The following is a 17304-nucleotide window of genomic DNA, read 5'->3' on the forward strand; positions in this document are numbered from 1 at the left end:
GCGAGTCGACGGCCACCGCGCGCCGCCGCCCCCGCGCGCGCCGCCGAGCGCGGCCGGGCATGAAGTGCGTCGCGTCAGACGTCGACGCGAGACGTCGTCATGTCGACCACGGCGCTCGCGCGATCGCCGCGCGCGCTCGCGACCCCGGCGCGCGGTCGCGGCGGACGACGACGATGGCGCGCGAGCGCTCGGTGCGCGGCGACGGCGCGTTCGGGGGCGGGGGAGGACGAGGGCGACGCGCGAAGCGCCGAGGTCGTGGACCTGTTCGAGCGCTCGAGTGGGCCCGTGGGCGCGGTGGCGCGCGCGGAGGCCGCGATCGCGGCCGTGCGAGCGATGACGGCGGTGCGAGGGACCGCGTCGGGGACGTCGACGACGGCAGGGGTGGGCGAGGCGATGGGGGGCGGCGTCGAAGGTGGACCCAATCGGGACGACGCGGGCGCGCATGGGCTGGCGCGGGACGGCGTCGGAGGGACGGGGACGACGGATTCCGGCGTCGGCGGGCGACGCGGTGGGGGTGCGGGGGAGAAATCCGCGTTGAAGAGCGAGGGGAAGACTTCGGACGCGCCCGAGGCGGAGGCGTTCAATCCTGGGAGCGATTTTTGGACGTGGAGTCCGCCGGAAGTTGAGGATAACGGGCCGACGCCCAAGCTTCAGAGGAAGACGGAGACTCGCGTGAGCGCCGCCGTGGCCGAGGCCGAGCGTGTCCCCGAGGCGTCGTTGCAGCTAAAATTCCAAAGCGATATCGAGACCCCTAAGGAGCTGAAACTGGAATTTGAAAGCGACGGCGTCGTCGAGCTGGAGCCGGCGCCGCTGGGCGCGACGCCGACCGCCGAACTCGAGGAGACCGCCACCGCCGTGCGTGAGCTCGGCACCGACGGAGAGACCGAGGGCGTCCTGGACAATGGGTCTCGATGGTGGCGAGAATCCGGGGAGGACGAGCTGGCTGGTGGGAGACTATGCCGATGGACTCTCGTGCGCGGGGCCTCGGCGGATGGCTCTGTCGAGTGGGAGGAAAAATGGTGGGAAACGAGCGATGCTTTCAACTATCGCGAGCTCGGAGCGATCAAATCCGGTCGCGACGCGTCTGGAAACGTCTGGCAGGAGAGTTGGCGCGAGCACATCACTCACGACACCACGACCGGGTTTTCCAACGCCTCGAAGCACATCATGCGGGAGGCGAACAAGTGGGGTGCCCAGGCGGATGGAACCGAGTGGCACGAAGTCTGGGATGAAAATTACTGGGGCGACGGTCGAGTGAAGCGCACATGCACCAAAAAAGGCGCAATAGGGTCAGGGATCTCACCCGAGGACGGTCACGGTAACCGATGGACGCACAAATGGGGCGAGGAGTGGGACGGGCACGGCGGTTGCGTGAAATGGAACGACTCGTACGCCGATCGGGATAAGAGCGAAGACGGTGGAAGCGGGCGATCCTGGGGCGAACGCTGGGAAGAGCGCTGGGGTAGCTTTGCGCACAACGGTAGCGCGGGAACTCGGAACGGATCCACGTGGGACGACCGCGACGGACATAAATTTGAGAAGACGTGGGGTGAGGAACACTGGCACGACGGTCGTGTCCATAAATACGGCTCCACCACCGACGGTTCCGACGGATGGGACACGTGGGAGGACAGCCAAGGGTGGTGGGAACGCGCTCCGAGCTTCGGCTGGGACGAGGCGGTGTCGCACTCCCCGCAACTCCTCTCTGTCCGACTCCGCTCCCGCGCCGCCTCCGACGGCGCATCCGGCTCCGGAAAGAAAAAATCCATCGGGCGCGCTCCCGGTCGAACCATCAAGCCACCCCCCGGGAGTCGTCTCCACAATTCCGAGCAATAATTTCTTCGCGTCGTCTTCATTTTGTTTTCCGATTGCAACCTTCACGCGCGCACCACGGATCCGCCTCGTCTCTCTCCCGCCCATCCCCGGCGTCTCGTCCTCATCGCGCGCGCCTCACCCCCCCACTCGAGCGCGCTCCCTGGCGACGCGCTCGACACGCGCGCGCGACCGCGTCGGAAATGCGGTCGATGCCGTCCCTCGCCGCATCGTCCGCGCCCGCGTCTCTCACGCGCGTCGCCGCGTCGTCGTCTCGAGCGCGTCGACGCGTCGGCGGCGGCGGCTCGCGAATCGTCGCGACGAGAACGACGACGCCGGCGCTCGGACGGCGCGACGGACGATACGACAGGCTCGAGGACGGCGAGTCGATGGCGTATGACCCGTCGGACACGCTCTCGGACGTCCTGCGGCGCGCCGACGAGGCGAGGAGCGCGAAGACGAATGATTGGGCGAGCTCGCTCGCGGCGTATCGGGAGGAGGCGGCTTCAAAGGAACGACAGCGGAGCGAGATGGGAGCCGAACTCGCGGCGATGGAGCGGGTGGAGACGGCGCGGGATGATTTGATCGATACCGTGTGGGTGAACGACGCGGGATCGGTGGCGCGGAAGGAGTTCAAGGGTTTGCAGGCGGGGGAGGACGCGGCGACGTTTGGAGACGACGAGGCGGATTTCATCGACTTCGGAGGCGACGATGACGACGTGTGGGATCCGAGCGAGGGTGGATTCGGAAAGTTTATCGAAGTTGGTGACGATGACATATTTGAGCCACGAGAGGAGAAGAGCAGAGGTATACCTCGAGAGATGCGATGTTTCGACACTGCAAAAATATTTGTCAAGGCTGGAGACGGGGGCGACGGTCAAGTCGCGTTCAGACGAGAAAAGTTCGTCCCGCAGGGAGGACCGTCAGGTGGTAACGGTGGCCTCGGTGGTGGTATTTACTTCGTCGGAGACAAGAATATCAACTCGTTAGACATTTTTAGGAAAAAGGTACACCACCGCGCCGAGGGTGGCAAGCGTGGTCTGGGAGACAAGATGGCGGGACGAAACGGTCGAGATTTGGAAATCCTCGTCCCTCCAGGAACGATCATTCGAGACAGTCGCACTCAGAAGATCATAGGTGAAATCACAAAGGGTGGTCAGCGCGTGCTGGCGCTCGTTGGGGGTCGAGGCGGTCGCGGAAACGCATCCTTTAAGACGGCGAAAAACAAGGCGCCGATGATCGCCGAGCTCGGTGAGAAAGGGAAGGAGTTCTGGGCCGAGTTAGAGCTCAAGCTCGTGGCGGACGTCGGCATCATCGGAGTACCAAACGCAGGAAAGTCAACGCTCCTCGCGAGCGTGAGCGCAGCGAAGCCTAAGATTGCGGACTATCCGTTCACGACGATCGTCCCTAACCTGGGCGTGGTGGATCGCGATTACGAGAGAATGGTCTTTGCGGACATCCCGGGGATTCTTGAGGGGGCCTCCGAGGGTGTGGGTCTGGGATTTGAGTTTCTTCGACACACGAAGCGTACCAGAGTACTCGTACACGTCATCGATTGTACCAGTGAGACGTGTCTCGAGGCGTACGAAGCCATTCGCACGGAGCTTGAGCTCTTTGACGCGGTTCTTCTCGACAAGCCGGAGATCGTCGCTCTGAACAAGGTCGATGACGTCGAGGCTACCGAGCGCGCGCTGCAGATGAAAGAGATGTTCGACGCGCAGGGGGTCACTTCGCACTGCATCTCTGCCGTCACGGGCGAGGGCGTCGAAGAGCTCTTGGGAGATGTCCAAGCCGCGCTTCGCGCGCTTCCGCCAGTCGAGGACGAGTGGGAGGCCGAGGTCGCCGAGACCGGCAAGCGCGCGGCGGACGGTAAGTCCATCGAAGAGTTCGAGATTGAGGACACGCCCTACGCTTTCATCGTCAGGGGTGACGCCATCGAGCGATTCACGCAAATGACAAACTGGGACTATTACGAGTCGTACAAGCGCTTCGCGCGCGTCCTCGAGATGGCCGGCATCGACCGCGCCCTCGACGCCGCGGGCGCAGGCGAAGGCGATCGCATATTAGTTGGCGACTACGAGTTCGAGTGGAGCAAGGATCGTCGCGACCGCACGCTGTACGAATCTTTCCGCCAGCGCCAAGCGGATCTCCCCGGCGCCGCCAGAGGGTCTCGCCACTGGCCCCACGCCGCGTAGCGCCGCATCGACGCGCGCGCACATCGCTGTCACATTACATCACGTTTCACCGCGCGCGCGCACGCACCCCTCACCCCGCCTTCTTCGTCGGGAGCGCGCCGAAGACGGATCCGCGCGGGCACGCGCATCGCTCGTCCCGCGGCACCCCCGCGAGCGCCTCCTCGATGTGGTTCCCGCACCCCGCCCACGTCGGTTTCTCACACGTCTCGCATCGCACCCGTCGACACATCGTCGCTCGTCCGTCCGCTTCACTCGCGCCCGTCGTCGTCCTCCCTCGCGCCCGTCGTCGTCGTCGCGTCACTCGGTGCCGACAGCGTTCACGTCGTTCCCTCTTCAGTAGGCACCTTTGCCCGCATCGTCATCGACGCGAGAGCTGCGTCGTGAAAAGTTCTCGACACACCTTCATGTTGACGATAAGTTTCCCACACCTTTGACGAGGGTCTTTTCCGAGTCACGACCACTGACTATTCCTCTGAGCTTATTGCTATTCCTATTCCTATTACTAAAAAAATAGGAATAGGGATGAGATCGCTATTACTATTTTTTGAGTAATAAGCACTTCGTTCCTTATTACTCAAAATTCGTCTGGTCCGAGTCCCTCGTCTTTTCCGAGTCACGACCCACCGAGGCTGGACAGTATCGCTCGAGTCTCAGACACCGTCACGAGTCACGACCGACGAAAAACCCATCACATGCGCATGTACTTTCATCACCCCCCTCCCCTCTTCATCGACTCGAGAGCTGACTCGTGAAAAGGTGCACACCACGCGCGTCGCGCGCGATTCGGCGATCTCGAGAGATCTCGAGAGATCGTGCGTCGATCGACCGGTCACGACCGGTCGTGGACCCCCTCGACGGCGACGCCACCGCCGACGTGGCGTCGCGGTCGACGGCGTCGGGCGACGCCCGGGACGTGGGCGCGCGCGCGCGCGCGGGCGCTCGCGAAGGGCGACGTCGACGACGTCGACGGTCGCGCCGGAACCGGGCGCGGTGGCGCGGACGCGGTGGCGCGGACGCGGTGCGGGATCGCGCGACGCGGGACGCGGTGGCGACGCGCGGGGTGGCGACGGTGGACGACGCTCGGGGGGGCGTTCTCGCGCCGGGGCGCGCGCGCGGTCGTGAATGACGGCGACGCGGACCCGGGATGACGATGGACGCGTGGGGCGAATGATGGGGGGGGTGGGGACGGATGGCGGGACGACGCGCCGGCGCGCGGGCGCGCGGTCGCCGTCGCGGTCTCCGGAGGTGGACGGCGCGCGCGAGACGGGTGAGGAGGAGACGATGGGTGCTCCGACGCACGAAGGGAGTGGATTGAATTGGAGCGTGCCGTCGTCGGGGATGGGTTGGACGCCGAACCTGCAACAATATATGAATGGGGTGGCGTTGGCGCAAGCCGCGGCGGCGGCGGCGGCGGCGAGCGCGCCAAAGGGACACGCGACGGTATCAGAGGCGCCGTCACCGTCCATCATGGGACCTTATCCATTGTTGAATCTCCCGCAGCCCATCGGTGTGCCGCAATTTGGCCCCACTGGGTTCTTCCAGGCTCCGGGCTTCACCGGTCTACCCGCGCCTGGATTTCCACCCGGGCTCGAGGGAAACCACGTCGTCACCAAAGAGGAAGAGACCACGAAGAAGATACGCCGAAAAGAGTCGAATCGGGAGAGTGCTCGAAGGAGCCGTTTACGAAAGCAAGCGGAGGCTGCTGACATCGGTGCGCAGTTGGAGGCGCTCCGGGAGGAGAACGCAAAGCTGAAGGAGGAAAATCAAAAGCTTCGCGAAGAGCTTGGCCGAAGATGATAAAATAAACTGTACACAAGGCTGGCGCACACGCGCTAGCACGCACGCGAAACGATTATTTGCCAGATGCATCACACCATCGGGCCTACTTTTATTCTGAACATTACGTTATGTCTCATCGTTGTAAGAACACTAACCTGCGTAGTACGAAGTCGCGTCGATTTTGAATGTTGATACTCGGCTCGCACTTTACAGGACTAAAGACAGTGTAGCTATATATGCGCGCGAACTGTCGTACGTGATCGGAGTCTCGGTCTCATCTACCCCTCTTGCTCTGGCTCGAGGCGAATCAAATCATCGATTCGAAGAATTGTGATAGCTGCTTCGGTAGCAAACTGAATACTCTTCACCTTGCTCAAAGAGGGTTCGAGCACACCGCTCGCGAGGTTGTCGCGAACCTCGCCTTGAACAAGGTCCAAGCCCATACCGTTGAGATGTTCTTTGCCTTCCTGAGATTGCGCCTCGTGATGAATGGCTCGAAGCTTGGCAACGAGCTCCGTCGAATCCTTCGCGGCGTTCACCGTGAGCACCTTGGGGATGACCAAGAGGGCTTGCGCAAACTCCGCGATCGCCAGCTGCTCTCGACTTCCGAGTGTCGTCGCCATATTCTCCAAGTAAATACTCAACGCGGCCTCGACAGCCCCACCGCCGGCAACGACGTTGCCACTCTCGAGAGTTCGCTTCACAATGCACAGGGCATCGTGCACAGAGCGATCAATTTCATCCAACATGTAGTCATTCGCACCCCGCAAGAGGACCGTGCACGACTGCGTAGTCGCACATTCCTTGATGACAATCATGTCGTCATCAGCCACCCGCTGCTCCACCACCTCGCCCGCGGTTCCGAGCATGGACGCATCAAAAGTCTCACCTCCGTCCATGTCAGACAGAGAAAGCATCATCTGGGCCCCAGTAGCCTTTGCGACGCGACGCAGGTCGTCCCGATTGACTCGTCGGCACGCAATCGCACCCGCCTCCACGAAGTACTTCAGCGCCATATCGTCAATACCCTTGGTACAAAGTACGACGTTCGCACCGGCTGCCAGAATCATCTGGATGCGCTTGGCGGTGATCTCAAACTCTTGTTCCCGAATCTTCTCGAGTTCTCTCGGATCCGTCACCAGCACCTGAATTCCCATCAACATTTTCGTCTTCTGCAAATTGAAATCGATACACGCAATTTTAGCATTTTTCACCAACTTGGGCATCCCCTCCGCGGCGCGACCAAGGTTCAGCGCGTAACCGTGAAGCACCGTTGACTCCTTGAGGCTCTTCCCGTGCGCCTTCAAAATGTTGATCGCCCTGATCGGATACTTCACGTCTCCCATGTCGTCGTACGTCTTGACCGCCATGCACGCCTCCACGACCAAGTTAGAGAAAAAGTCTTCCTCAGCGCCGATGATCTTTGAGCTCATGCTCGTCTTTGCGCACTGAAGAAGGGCCTGCTTTCCAAGAGAGTCCACGCGGCGAGCCAACACGCCATCGATGTACTTCACGCTCTCTCGCATCGCTTTCCTGTACCCGGCGATGATGTTCGTCGGGTGAATCTTATTACGAACCAACTCGTTCGCTCGCTTCAGAAGTTCAGCGGCGAGAATCACCACAGTCGTGGTCCCGTCTCCGACCTCGCGGTCCTGGAGCTCCGCGAGCTCGACCAAGATCTTCGCCGCCGGATGCTCCACCTCGAGCAACTTCAGGATCGTCGCCCCATCATTCGTGATGGTCACGTCTCCGATATCATCAACCAACATCTACGCGCGCACAACAGCCGTCAATCTCCGCTTCATCGTTCCTCCATCGCGCTTTCTTTTCGTCGAGTCAACGCGTCGCTCGCGCGCGGCGGCTCTCATCCGCACCTTGTCCAACCCCACCGGTCCGAGCGACGTCTTCACCACGTTCGCCACCGCTTGCACCGCCGTCGCTGTGCGTCCAATCCATCGTCACCGTCAGTCATCCGTCGTCTCCATCGCCCCGCGCGTCGCGTCGCCACCAGTCGTCCGCCCGATCGCGTTGACTCGAGTCACAATCTTCATCATCTCCCAGCCTTGTTCCCGTCACCCTCGCGTTCGCGTTCGCGTCTCGCACCGTTCGTCTGTCGAACATCCCTCCCGCTCTCGCGCTCGCCGAAGAACACGTCGTTCGCTCGACGCATCGTCGGTCGTCGTCGGGAAATGACGGCGATGGGCCGCCGCGCGGTCGCGGGTCACACACATAAATACACATCGGACACACGGTGCGTATACAAGAGCAACACCACCGATGATGTATAAAACACGCACGCGACCGTCGCGCGGGCGTCGACGCGACCCCTCGAAAGCGCCGCGCGCGCGATCGCGCGACGGTCGATCGGGCGACGCGGACGATGTCGACCTCTCGCCCCGCGCTCGAGGGCCCGCTCGCGTTCGCGCTGGGAGTGAGCGTTCTGGGATGCGGATTCGTCCTCGGTGCGCGCGCCGCCGCGATGACGCTCGAGTACGCGGTGGGACGGGCGGGCGACGCGGGGACGAGGGCGAGAGAAAGAGCGGCGACGGCGTTGGATTCGACGTCGACGACGGGGAAGAATCTGGTGGTGTACATGACCACGGGGGGGACGAGCGAGAGATTCGCGCGCGCGCTCGCGACGCGCGCGGCGAAAGCCACGGGCGAGCGGTGGACGACGATGGACGGCGGTGACGTGGATGATCCGGAGAATACGCTCGGTGGAGAGCGTGGAATAACCACGGTGGTGTTCGTCGTGAGCACGGATACCGGAGGGGCGGCGCCGAAGCGAGGGGCGTGGCTCGCGCGGTGGGCGCGCGAGACGGCGTACGACGAGCGGGCGGGTTGGATGTATCTGAAAAATTTACGTTACGCGGTGTTTGGTTGCGGGAACAGGGAGTATGGGGATGATTTTAATCGTGTCGGACGTGCACTCGACGCACATCTGGCGCGGATGGGCGCGGAACGATTGGTACGGCGACGGGACGGGGACGAAGCGACCGGGCGCATGGAGGCGCAGTTTGAGGATTGGGCGGAGAAAGTTGTTAAAAGACTCGCTTCTTCGTCCCGTGCGAGCGATGTCGTCGCCAAAGGAGGTTTATTCGAAGAAAGCACGTCGACGGATGATGTTGAGGGGGGTTGTGGAAGCCAGGACGAGGATGCACTGAGCATTGCAGGGAGCGAGGACGGTCAAGACATGGAGGACATCGGTGAGAATGAGGGAGGCGAGCCAAAAGAGATGGTCACGCCCGCTCTCAGAGGAGCGCTCACGAAGCAAGGGTACAAGATTCTTGGTTCTCACTCTGGCGTTAAGATCTGTCGATGGACAAAGGCGATGCTTCGGGGTCGCGGAGGGTGCTATAAGCACACCTTCTACGGAATAGAGAGCCATCGCTGCATGGAGACCACACCATCGTTGGCTTGTGCAAATAAATGCACGTTTTGTTGGCGACATCACACGAATCCAGTTGGGAAATCATGGCGATGGAAGATGGACGAACCGTTGGAGCTCGTTGAGCAGGCTATTTCAGAACACTGCAAAATGGTGAAGCAAATGAAAGGGGTCCCGGGAGTCTTACCCGAGAAGCTTGCAGAAGGAATGGAGCCAAAGCACTGCGCTCTTTCACTGGTCGGTGAGCCTATCATGTACCCGGAGATTGCAAAATTTGTCAGTGAACTGCATTCTCGGAAGATAAGTACGTTTCTCGTGACGAATGCCCAGTTCCCCGAGGCGATAGTTGACCTGCCCCCAATCACTCAGCTATATGTTTCAGTAGATGCCGCGACGCCAGAAACGCTCAAGGCCGTCGACAGACCACTTTTTGTAGATTATTGGGATCGATTCGTGAACTCACTCAAGTCGTTGAAGATGAAGCAGCAGCGGACCGTGTATCGTTTGACGCTCGTTGCTGGTTACAACATGGAGGACATCGCTGAGTACGCCAAGCTCATCGACCTTGGACAACCCGACTTCATTGAGATCAAGGGAGTGACATTCTGTGGAAGCAGCGACACATCGTCGCTAACAATGAAAAACGTCCCTTATCACAAAGATGTCTGCAAGTTTGGAGAGGCAATCGTCAATATGAGGAGACGGGAAAACGGAGAGGAAGAGTACGGGTTGGCGTGCGAGCACGCTCACTCGTGCTGCATCTTGCTCGCTCGGACGGATAAGTACAAGATTGATAACGAGTGGTACACGTGGATTAATTACGATAAATTTCAACGTCTCGTGGTCAAGGGGGAGAAGTTTACAGCCGCAGATTACATCGAGCGCACCCCGAAATGGGCCACTTACGGAGCGGTGGAAGCTGGGTTTGATCCAGAGCAAACTCGGCACATCAAAATTCGAAACCATCCAGGGAAAGATAAAACCGCACCACTGATTCAGGGTGAGGCTTAGATGGGTTTAAAGGCTTAGATGGGCGTTGTAGTTGATGTACGTTGTAGTTCACAAAGTCGCTGTGCTATTCCAAGAATCGCGCTCACACTGTCCTTGTGTCCATCATGAGCGCTTTGTTCACGTCGTCTTCGTAGCGCTCGATATTGGTCTCAATGTGGCTCAACAACTCGGCCGCCGCCTGAGGCATGTACGAATCCAACAACTCCAGCGATGGTTTGACGATGACCTTTATGAACCCAAGCTGACTCGACTGCGTGCCCGCAGGCGAGGCGAGTCTTCGGTCCATGAAACCTGGGACTGACATTTGGAAACCTCGCTGAAGATCACCTTGCTTGAAGAACTCTTCAACTATCGCGTTCGCCCAGTAAAGAGCTAAATCGTAAGGCCGAGCGGGATTACTTATATCAGCGCAGTGTAGCGCAAATGCGAGAGGGATCCAAACTTCTCCCCACTCTTTCACTGGTTTCAACAAGCCGGCTTCTTTATCGAATTCTCGTTCAACGGCCTCGATGACTTTCTTCACCAGGTCGGCGTGTACTTCCATGTCAGTACACAGGACCATCTTTTGCAGCAGCTTTAGCACCAGCACTCGATCATCATCGGCGAAATCCTTCAAGACGTCGTACTGCTTGAGCAGAGTATTTGCGGTGTACAGATGACCGTTCTCATTGACGCTCACGTTATTCCAACGCTCAGCTACATCCGTCTGACGAGCGACAAGGTACGCATTGTTCAACCCAGGATGACCTACATCGTGAACGACGGCAGAGAGAAGCAACGCAAAAATATGTATCGGTTCGATTTGATCTCGTAGACTAGTTTCGATGAAATACGCCGCCGCTTGCGTGACGTCTGCTGCGTGCACGCCATTGTGATAGTCGTTATCACGATAAGAAACTTCAATGTCCGCCAGGAACCGTTTCACGGATGAACGTTTCAAAGGAAGAGTTTTAAACAAGTCAAAATACTCGAACAATTCCATCGAAAGCTTCTCTAACGGTCCGATCGTTGCCTCATTGTTGCAACACTTTGCGAACGCAAGAACGTCAAAGTTTCTCCAACTGGTGATGGATCCCTCGCATTGTAGACTCACGTAAGACGAATCGGTCGTAATACTGGACTGCACACTCTTCTGCGAACTCTGTCGACCCCAAGACAACGACGTCCTCAAGTGTGACGAGTCGTGTCGTATTGCCAGAGAAACCTGCACCATCTGTCGCGCTAACACGACTGGTTGAATCGTCTGCTCTTGAAAAAACTGCGTGACGAATCCCTGGGCAATCGGGTCGAGCAGGTCAACCGCGTTTTTACTCGCTTCCGTCTTTCCGTGCAGTTTCAACAGTAACGCGTCAACCATCGTTACAGCTTTGTTGATCGCTTGCAGGATATCTGCGTCGGCGTTCGGTAGCGCGTTCGACGCACCATCTTCGCGCTCGACGAGGAGGCGACGAACGCTTTGATGAAGCGTTCGATACACCCCGAGCTCCCACGTGCCTTTACCCTCGGAATAGGCGTCACCCGCGACCGCGATCACGTTCTCCACCGCCTCGTTCACGAGCCCCTTCGTCGACGCCGAGACGCCGAGAGATTCGAGTCGTCTGTGCAGGTCCGCCGACCTTCGTCGCAGAGATCTCGCGTGAAGGGATTCACTCCCTGAATTCATCTGCAATTCCCCGTCGAACCAATCCTCCAGCCCTCGTTCGACGTCGAGCCCCGACCCCGCGCCGTTCGTCCCGCGCGTCCCGCGCGTCCCATTCGTCCCATTCGTCTCCGTCGAGCGCTCGCGCCCGTCGACATCGCTCGTCCCTCGCCCCGCCTTCTTCGCCGCCCGCTTCTCCCGTCGTCTCGCGAAGAACCCCATCGCCCGACCACCGCGCGTTGAACCGCGCGTCGACCGCGCGCGCGCGCCGAGGCGTCGCCGTCGATCCCGATCCCGTCCCGCGCGACCGTCGTCCCCCCCGCCGACGCGCGTCCACCGTCCCGCGCTCCACCGCCGTCGTCCACCGCGCCGTCGTCCACGCCGTCGCGCGCGCGCGTCCGCGGCGTCGGCGCCGCGTCGCGCGCGACCGCAATCGGTGCCGACGTGGACATTCTCCGGACGCGCGTCGTCTCGTACTTCACATCGATCGACGCCATCGCGATCCGCGATCGATCGGGACGTCGACGCGATCCGCGATCGGGGACGATGTCTCGCATCGACGCGTCGTGACTCCGCGCCACGGGGCATACGAACACCCGGTCGTAGATACCGCGCCCCCGCCGGGGACACGGCGCGACTCACGACGCGTCGATGCGAGACATCTGTCCAAGAGATCGGGTGTTGGACGCAATCGCGATGGCGCGCGATCGTCCTGTGTGGGCGAACAGTCCGACGGGGGCGACCGATCGCACGACGCACGACTCACGACGCGTCGATGCGAGAGACATCTGTCCAAGAGATCGGGTGTTGGACGCAATCGCGATGGCGCGCGATCGTCCTGTGTGGGCGAACAGTCCGACGGGGGCGACCGATCGCCCCCGGCGCGCGATCGCGTCGCCGTCGACGACGACCCCGCACACGCGCGCGCGCGTCGACCGCGATATCGTGAACGAACGAGGACGAATTCTTCGAGCGATAGCGGGGCGGGATGACGTCGAACGCGCGCGCGTTCGACGCGCGAGCGCTCGCGCGATGGACGGTTGCGGATAAACCTCGAGCGCGGCGCCATCGCGCGGTGGCGCGGACGACGGCGGTGCGTGGGATTCGAATGGGCGCGCGCGCGGCGGCGCAAGGGATCGAGGATGAAGTGAAGATTGATCGCGCGCCGACGACGCTGCTGCGAGAGGGGGCGTCGGAGGCGGGGGACGATACGCAAATGCGGGCGAGGTTTGAGAAGATGATTCGCGCGGCGCAGGATGAGATCTGCGCGGCGATCTCCGAGTTGGATGGGAAGCCGTTCCATGAGGACGCGTGGACGAGACCTGGGGGAGGCGGTGGGATCTCTCGAGTGCTCCAAGATGGGAACGTGTTCGAAAAGGCTGGCGTGAACGTGTCGGTGGTGTACGGACAAATGCCGCCCGAGGCGTATCGCGCGGCGACGGGCGAAGAGGGCGCGTCGAAGGAGATGATTCCGTTCTTTGCGGCGGGTATCTCCTCTGTTATGCACCCGCACAACCCGATGGCGCCGACGGTGCACTTCAACTACCGCTACTTTGAGACGGACGCTCCGAAGGGCGCCGCCGGGGCGCCGCGCGCCTGGTGGTTCGGCGGCGGGACCGACTTGACGCCGTCGTACATTTTCGATGAAGACGTCTCTTACTTCCACCAAACGCTCAAGGACACGTGCGATAAGCATGATAAGGATTTCTACCCCAAGTTCAAGCAATGGGCGGACGATTACTTCATGATCAAGCACCGAGGCGAGCGACGCGGCGTCGGCGGCGTCTTCTTCGACGACATGAACGACCGCAGCAAGGACGATCTCCTCGCCTTCGCGACAGACATGGCGGGTGCCGTCGTTCCGGCGTACGTCCCGCTCGTCGCCAAGCACAAAGATGACGAGTTCACCCCGGAACAACGCGCGTGGCAGCAAATGCGCCGCGGTCGCTACGTCGAGTTCAACCTCGTCTACGACCGAGGCACGACTTTCGGCCTCAAGACGGGTGGTCGCATCGAGTCCATCCTCATGTCTCTCCCGCGTTACTGCGAGTTCCAGTACGATCACAATCCGGCGCCGGGCTCTCGCGAGGCCGACGCCCTGGACGCGTTCAAGAACCCCCGAACGTGGTGCGCCTAAGCCTTCCGTTCTCCGCTCTCGCGTTCCGTCGCGTCTCGCGAGCTCTTTCACCCACTCGCTCATCCTCAATCGTCGACGAACGCTCGAGTTATTGATAATGATCTACGCTCTACCGTTTACGTTCGGCCCTCGCCTCGCGCGTCGCTTCTCGCGGCGTCGTCCTCGCGCGCCGCCCGCCGCCCGATGACTCTCAACGAGTCCGCACTCACGCGGAGTGCGTTCGGCGCACGTCGTGGTCTCCGCGCCCCCCTCGCGGTCGTCGTCACTCGTCGAGCGCGACCGACGGTCGAGCTCGCGCTTCGAACTCGAGCGTCTGCGCGCTCGATCGGGATCGCGCGCGCGCGGACGGTGGGCGAACGCGACGCGGCGCGGGAGACGGCTGAGAGGCTCGGACGTTTAAATCTTCCAGCACGTCATGGCGAACGATTCCGTCGTGATTGTGCCCTCGGGCGAGCTCCCGTTCGACTGTGCGTTCGTGAACGACGCGCGTGTGCCGCGGTACCGGTTGAACGCGGGATGGAGGGGGTAGGGGTGGCTAGGGGCGAACGCGGGGGGTGGACGGAGGCGCGATCTCGAGAGACGCGCGGCGAGACGATCGCGCGCGTCGAACACGCGATGGACGATGATGGGAGAGCGATGGGCGTGGGAGAGGGCGAGTGACTGACGGAGAATATTGATCGTTTCGTGAACGCGCAGTCGAGCTTAAGAAGCAGTGCTCTTCGGAGATGACGTTGAAGAATCCAACCGGGGACAAGATGGCGTTCAAGGTGAAGACGACGTCGCCGAAGAAGTATTGCGTCAAACCGAACACGGGGATCATCGAGCCCGGGGCCGATATCAAAGTGATGGTGATGATGCAAGCCCATCGCGAGATACCGGCGGACTTCAACGCGTGCAAGGATAAATTTCTTGTTCAGGTCACCAAGAGTGGGGACTCGAAGGACGTGGCGGAGCTGTTTTCGCGATCGGATGCGAAGATCGACGAGACTAGGCTTCGAGTGAAGTACGTTGCGATCGGCAAGGGGGCCGAGGAGGTCACTCTGCCCGCGCCTCCGGCGAACGAAACCGCGGAGCAAGCGCAAGCGCGTCTCACGCGCGACGTGGCGCTTCTGTCCGCGCGAAACAAGGCTTTGACCAATGACTTGAACTTGATGATGAAGCGGGGTGGTAAGATTCAAAAGGGTTTCACGCTACTTCACATTTTGCTCACGGCAATCTTTGCCTTCGTTCTCGGTCGTTATTTGTAATCGTCAAAAGTCTAGAAACCAATCAGTGATGAAATTACAAGATACGCGAGCGATTCTTTTGCTCCCACGTATTGAAGTTTGGTACATAATGCATAGTTCGCAAAATTTACAGCCCGAGCTGTACGCGCGACTCAGACGAGATGTGTTCGCCGGCCGACGACTTACCTCCCTCACCGGGCACGGAAGTGTCCAGTAAGCCGGTTTCGTCGCGCATGCGCTGGACAAAGATTCTAAATGACTCAAAAGCGCCGGGAGAGAAGAGTTCGGAGTTGAATCGTAAGAACGTAAAACACGCCATCGGTGGGAGTATTGTCCCCTCTCGCCACATTTCCTCGTCGTTACCCTCACCCGCGCAGTTCTTGATGATTTTGTCGAAGGCTACCTGATCGAAACGGCAAAGTGCGTTTTCTCCCGCAAACGGCACCTCAAAGCGCGCACAAGCGGATCGTATCTGGCGCAAGAGCCCCTCGGGTCCACAATAGCAATACCATGGATGATCGCTATCGTACATCTCGACGCACGTGAAGTTCAGGCGAGCGCCATGTTTCTGGCAAACGCGAACGATTGGCGCGTATCCATCCCGCTCGGGCGTCATGTTCCCTGCGCGAGTGTTAAAATATCCCGCAGTAAGTTCAGCGGCGTGCGAGCGGGTGTTATACCACCAGTGCACTCCCGCACACTTGATAGCGAGCGTGACTCCTTTGTTCTTGAAAACTTTTTTCGTCATCTCGAGCATTCGGTCGCCATGGTTGACGAGCTCTTGTGAATACCATTCCAAGAAGAAATGACCGTAATCCGAGTCCCAACTCCCTCCGTCATACCTAAAGAACCCGGTCTCGTACGGTAGATTGTTGTAACCGCCTGTGTCGTGCGGACCCGATCCGCCCCACTCGATGTGTCCGGCTTCCGAAGCCGCACGAGCGAGTGACACGAGCGCTCGTTGATCGTAACATTGGAACTCCCCGATGCCGGGAAATCGCCACTGCGACGCCTTTTGAGCGAATTTGTTCTCCGGATACGCTGGGTATCTCAGCTCTCCGCACGGTCCGCACCCAACGGCGACTTCGGTTAAAGTTGTCCCGAGTTCTTCCTTGAACGTCTTTTTGAAGCTGACCATAAAGTCTTTGTACGTGTTCATGGGTGTTCGTCCGGCCAAAGTCAGAGCGTTATCGGCCCAGAGCGAGATGCACTCCGGGTTACGATAGCCGTACTGATCGGTGAAAAACAAGTCCGCATCCTTCTCGCCGGCTTCGAGCACCCAGTCCGGAAGAGGGATCTCAACCACGTCACCGACGTTCGCTCCGCAAGCGTGGAACGACATCACCGCTTGAACCTTCAACCCCTCCGCTTTGATCATGTCGATGATCTCGCGATACGCCGCCCAATCGTACTTCTTGGGTCCGTTGCGTTCGACGATGCCCCACCACACGTCGATCATAACGCCCTCGACGCCGATTTCGCTCAGCGCTCGAAGACCGCGCTCTAGCCCCGCTCGATCATCCACCTCACCCTCATTCGTCACGACGTTCAGCGGAAGCATCACATACACCGGCACGGGTTCGCGCACGTACTTGGGCTCGTACGCGTCGAGGTCCACGCCGCCAACGGCTCGCCCGCGCATTCCCCCTCCTCGCGCGCCCGAATCCCCCGACCACGCCCTCTCACCTCTCTCACCGACGCACCATCGTCCAACACCCACCCGCGTTCGCTTCACCCGTCCCGTCTTCCCCCTCGTCGTCCTCCGCGCCGACGTCCCCGCGACGCCGCGCGCGCAGCTCCTCCCGAGCGCCATCCCCCTCGATCACCCCGCGCGCGCGCCGTCCCTTCCCCCTCCGCGGTCCCGCGTCTCCCCGTCGATGCTCACGCCGTCCCAACGCGCGTCGTCCGCGCCTCGACGTCTCTCGTCACCGTCCGTCGACGCGGTCGATCGTTCGACGAATTTTCCCGCGCGTCGCCCGGCACCCACCTCGGCGTCGTCCCCGCGCGCGCGCCCGTCGCCCGCGCGCGAGGGACGATCGAGCGCGGGTCGAGACCTCGCGCGCGCGCGCGCCCGGCGCCGTCCGTCGACGCGTCGTCGTCCGGCGTCGTCGCGCGCG

At 60.8% G+C, this 17304-nt stretch overlaps 10 protein-coding genes across 10 annotated transcripts; 6 read left to right on the plus strand and 4 right to left on the minus strand.

Moving 5' to 3' along the window:
• Positions 1 to 99: 99 nt before the first annotated feature.
• OT_ostta03g03090 (unnamed product) lies at positions 100 to 1836 on the plus strand (the record flags this gene model as incomplete). Its single annotated transcript, XM_003078172.2, has 1 exon — positions 100 to 1836. The coding sequence occupies one exon, from the start codon at positions 100 to 102 to the stop codon at positions 1834 to 1836; it is 1737 nt and encodes a 578-aa protein (XP_003078220.2).
• A 365-nt stretch (positions 1837 to 2201) lies between these two features.
• Positions 2202 to 4007, plus strand: OT_ostta03g03100 (GTP-binding protein Obg/CgtA; the record flags this gene model as incomplete). The annotated part of the gene is made up of 1 exon (XM_003078173.1): positions 2202 to 4007. The coding sequence occupies one exon, from the start codon at positions 2202 to 2204 to the stop codon at positions 4005 to 4007; it is 1806 nt and encodes a 601-aa protein (XP_003078221.1).
• A 70-nt stretch (positions 4008 to 4077) lies between these two features.
• On the minus strand, positions 4078 to 4236 carry OT_ostta03g03110 (unnamed product; the record flags this gene model as incomplete). Its single annotated transcript, XM_022984793.1, has 1 exon — positions 4078 to 4236. The coding sequence occupies one exon, from the start codon at positions 4234 to 4236 to the stop codon at positions 4078 to 4080; it is 159 nt and encodes a 52-aa protein (XP_022838521.1).
• A 1052-nt stretch (positions 4237 to 5288) lies between these two features.
• Positions 5289 to 5804, plus strand: OT_ostta03g03120 (Basic-leucine zipper domain; the record flags this gene model as incomplete). The annotated part of the gene is made up of 1 exon (XM_003078174.1): positions 5289 to 5804. One exon carries the CDS (start codon positions 5289 to 5291, stop codon positions 5802 to 5804), a length of 516 nt encoding a protein of 171 aa, XP_003078222.1.
• Positions 5805 to 6064: 260 nt separating this feature from the next.
• OT_ostta03g03130 (T-complex protein 1, alpha subunit) lies at positions 6065 to 7907 on the minus strand (the record flags this gene model as incomplete). Its single annotated transcript, XM_022984794.1, has 3 exons — positions 6065 to 7555; positions 7661 to 7725; positions 7889 to 7907. The coding sequence occupies 3 exons, from the start codon at positions 7905 to 7907 to the stop codon at positions 6065 to 6067; spliced, it is 1575 nt and encodes a 524-aa protein (XP_022838522.1).
• A 259-nt stretch (positions 7908 to 8166) lies between these two features.
• Positions 8167 to 10185, plus strand: OT_ostta03g03140 (tRNA wybutosine-synthesis; the record flags this gene model as incomplete). The annotated part of the gene is made up of 1 exon (XM_003078177.2): positions 8167 to 10185. One exon carries the CDS (start codon positions 8167 to 8169, stop codon positions 10183 to 10185), a length of 2019 nt encoding a protein of 672 aa, XP_003078225.2.
• Positions 10186 to 10267: 82 nt separating this feature from the next.
• OT_ostta03g03150 (3'5'-cyclic nucleotide phosphodiesterase,conserved site) lies at positions 10268 to 12046 on the minus strand (the record flags this gene model as incomplete). The annotated part of the gene is made up of 1 exon (XM_003078178.2): positions 10268 to 12046. One exon carries the CDS (start codon positions 12044 to 12046, stop codon positions 10268 to 10270), a length of 1779 nt encoding a protein of 592 aa, XP_003078226.2.
• An 886-nt stretch (positions 12047 to 12932) lies between these two features.
• OT_ostta03g03160 (Coproporphyrinogen III oxidase, conserved site) lies at positions 12933 to 13961 on the plus strand (the record flags this gene model as incomplete). Its single annotated transcript, XM_003078180.2, has 1 exon — positions 12933 to 13961. One exon carries the CDS (start codon positions 12933 to 12935, stop codon positions 13959 to 13961), a length of 1029 nt encoding a protein of 342 aa, XP_003078228.2.
• Positions 13962 to 14376: 415 nt separating this feature from the next.
• Positions 14377 to 15208, plus strand: OT_ostta03g03170 (PapD-like; the record flags this gene model as incomplete). Its single annotated transcript, XM_003078181.1, has 2 exons — positions 14377 to 14428; positions 14658 to 15208. 2 exons carry the CDS (start codon positions 14377 to 14379, stop codon positions 15206 to 15208), a joined length of 603 nt encoding a protein of 200 aa, XP_003078229.1.
• Positions 15209 to 15314: 106 nt separating this feature from the next.
• OT_ostta03g03180 (Glycoside hydrolase, catalytic domain) lies at positions 15315 to 17000 on the minus strand (the record flags this gene model as incomplete). The annotated part of the gene is made up of 1 exon (XM_003078182.2): positions 15315 to 17000. The coding sequence occupies one exon, from the start codon at positions 16998 to 17000 to the stop codon at positions 15315 to 15317; it is 1686 nt and encodes a 561-aa protein (XP_003078230.2).
• Positions 17001 to 17304: the final 304 nt, after the last annotated feature.

This window comes from Ostreococcus tauri (assembly GCF_000214015.3).
Source record: "Ostreococcus tauri WGS project CAID00000000 data, contig chromosome 03, whole genome shotgun sequence".
Classification (NCBI taxonomy): domain Eukaryota; kingdom Viridiplantae; phylum Chlorophyta; class Mamiellophyceae; order Mamiellales; family Bathycoccaceae; genus Ostreococcus; species Ostreococcus tauri.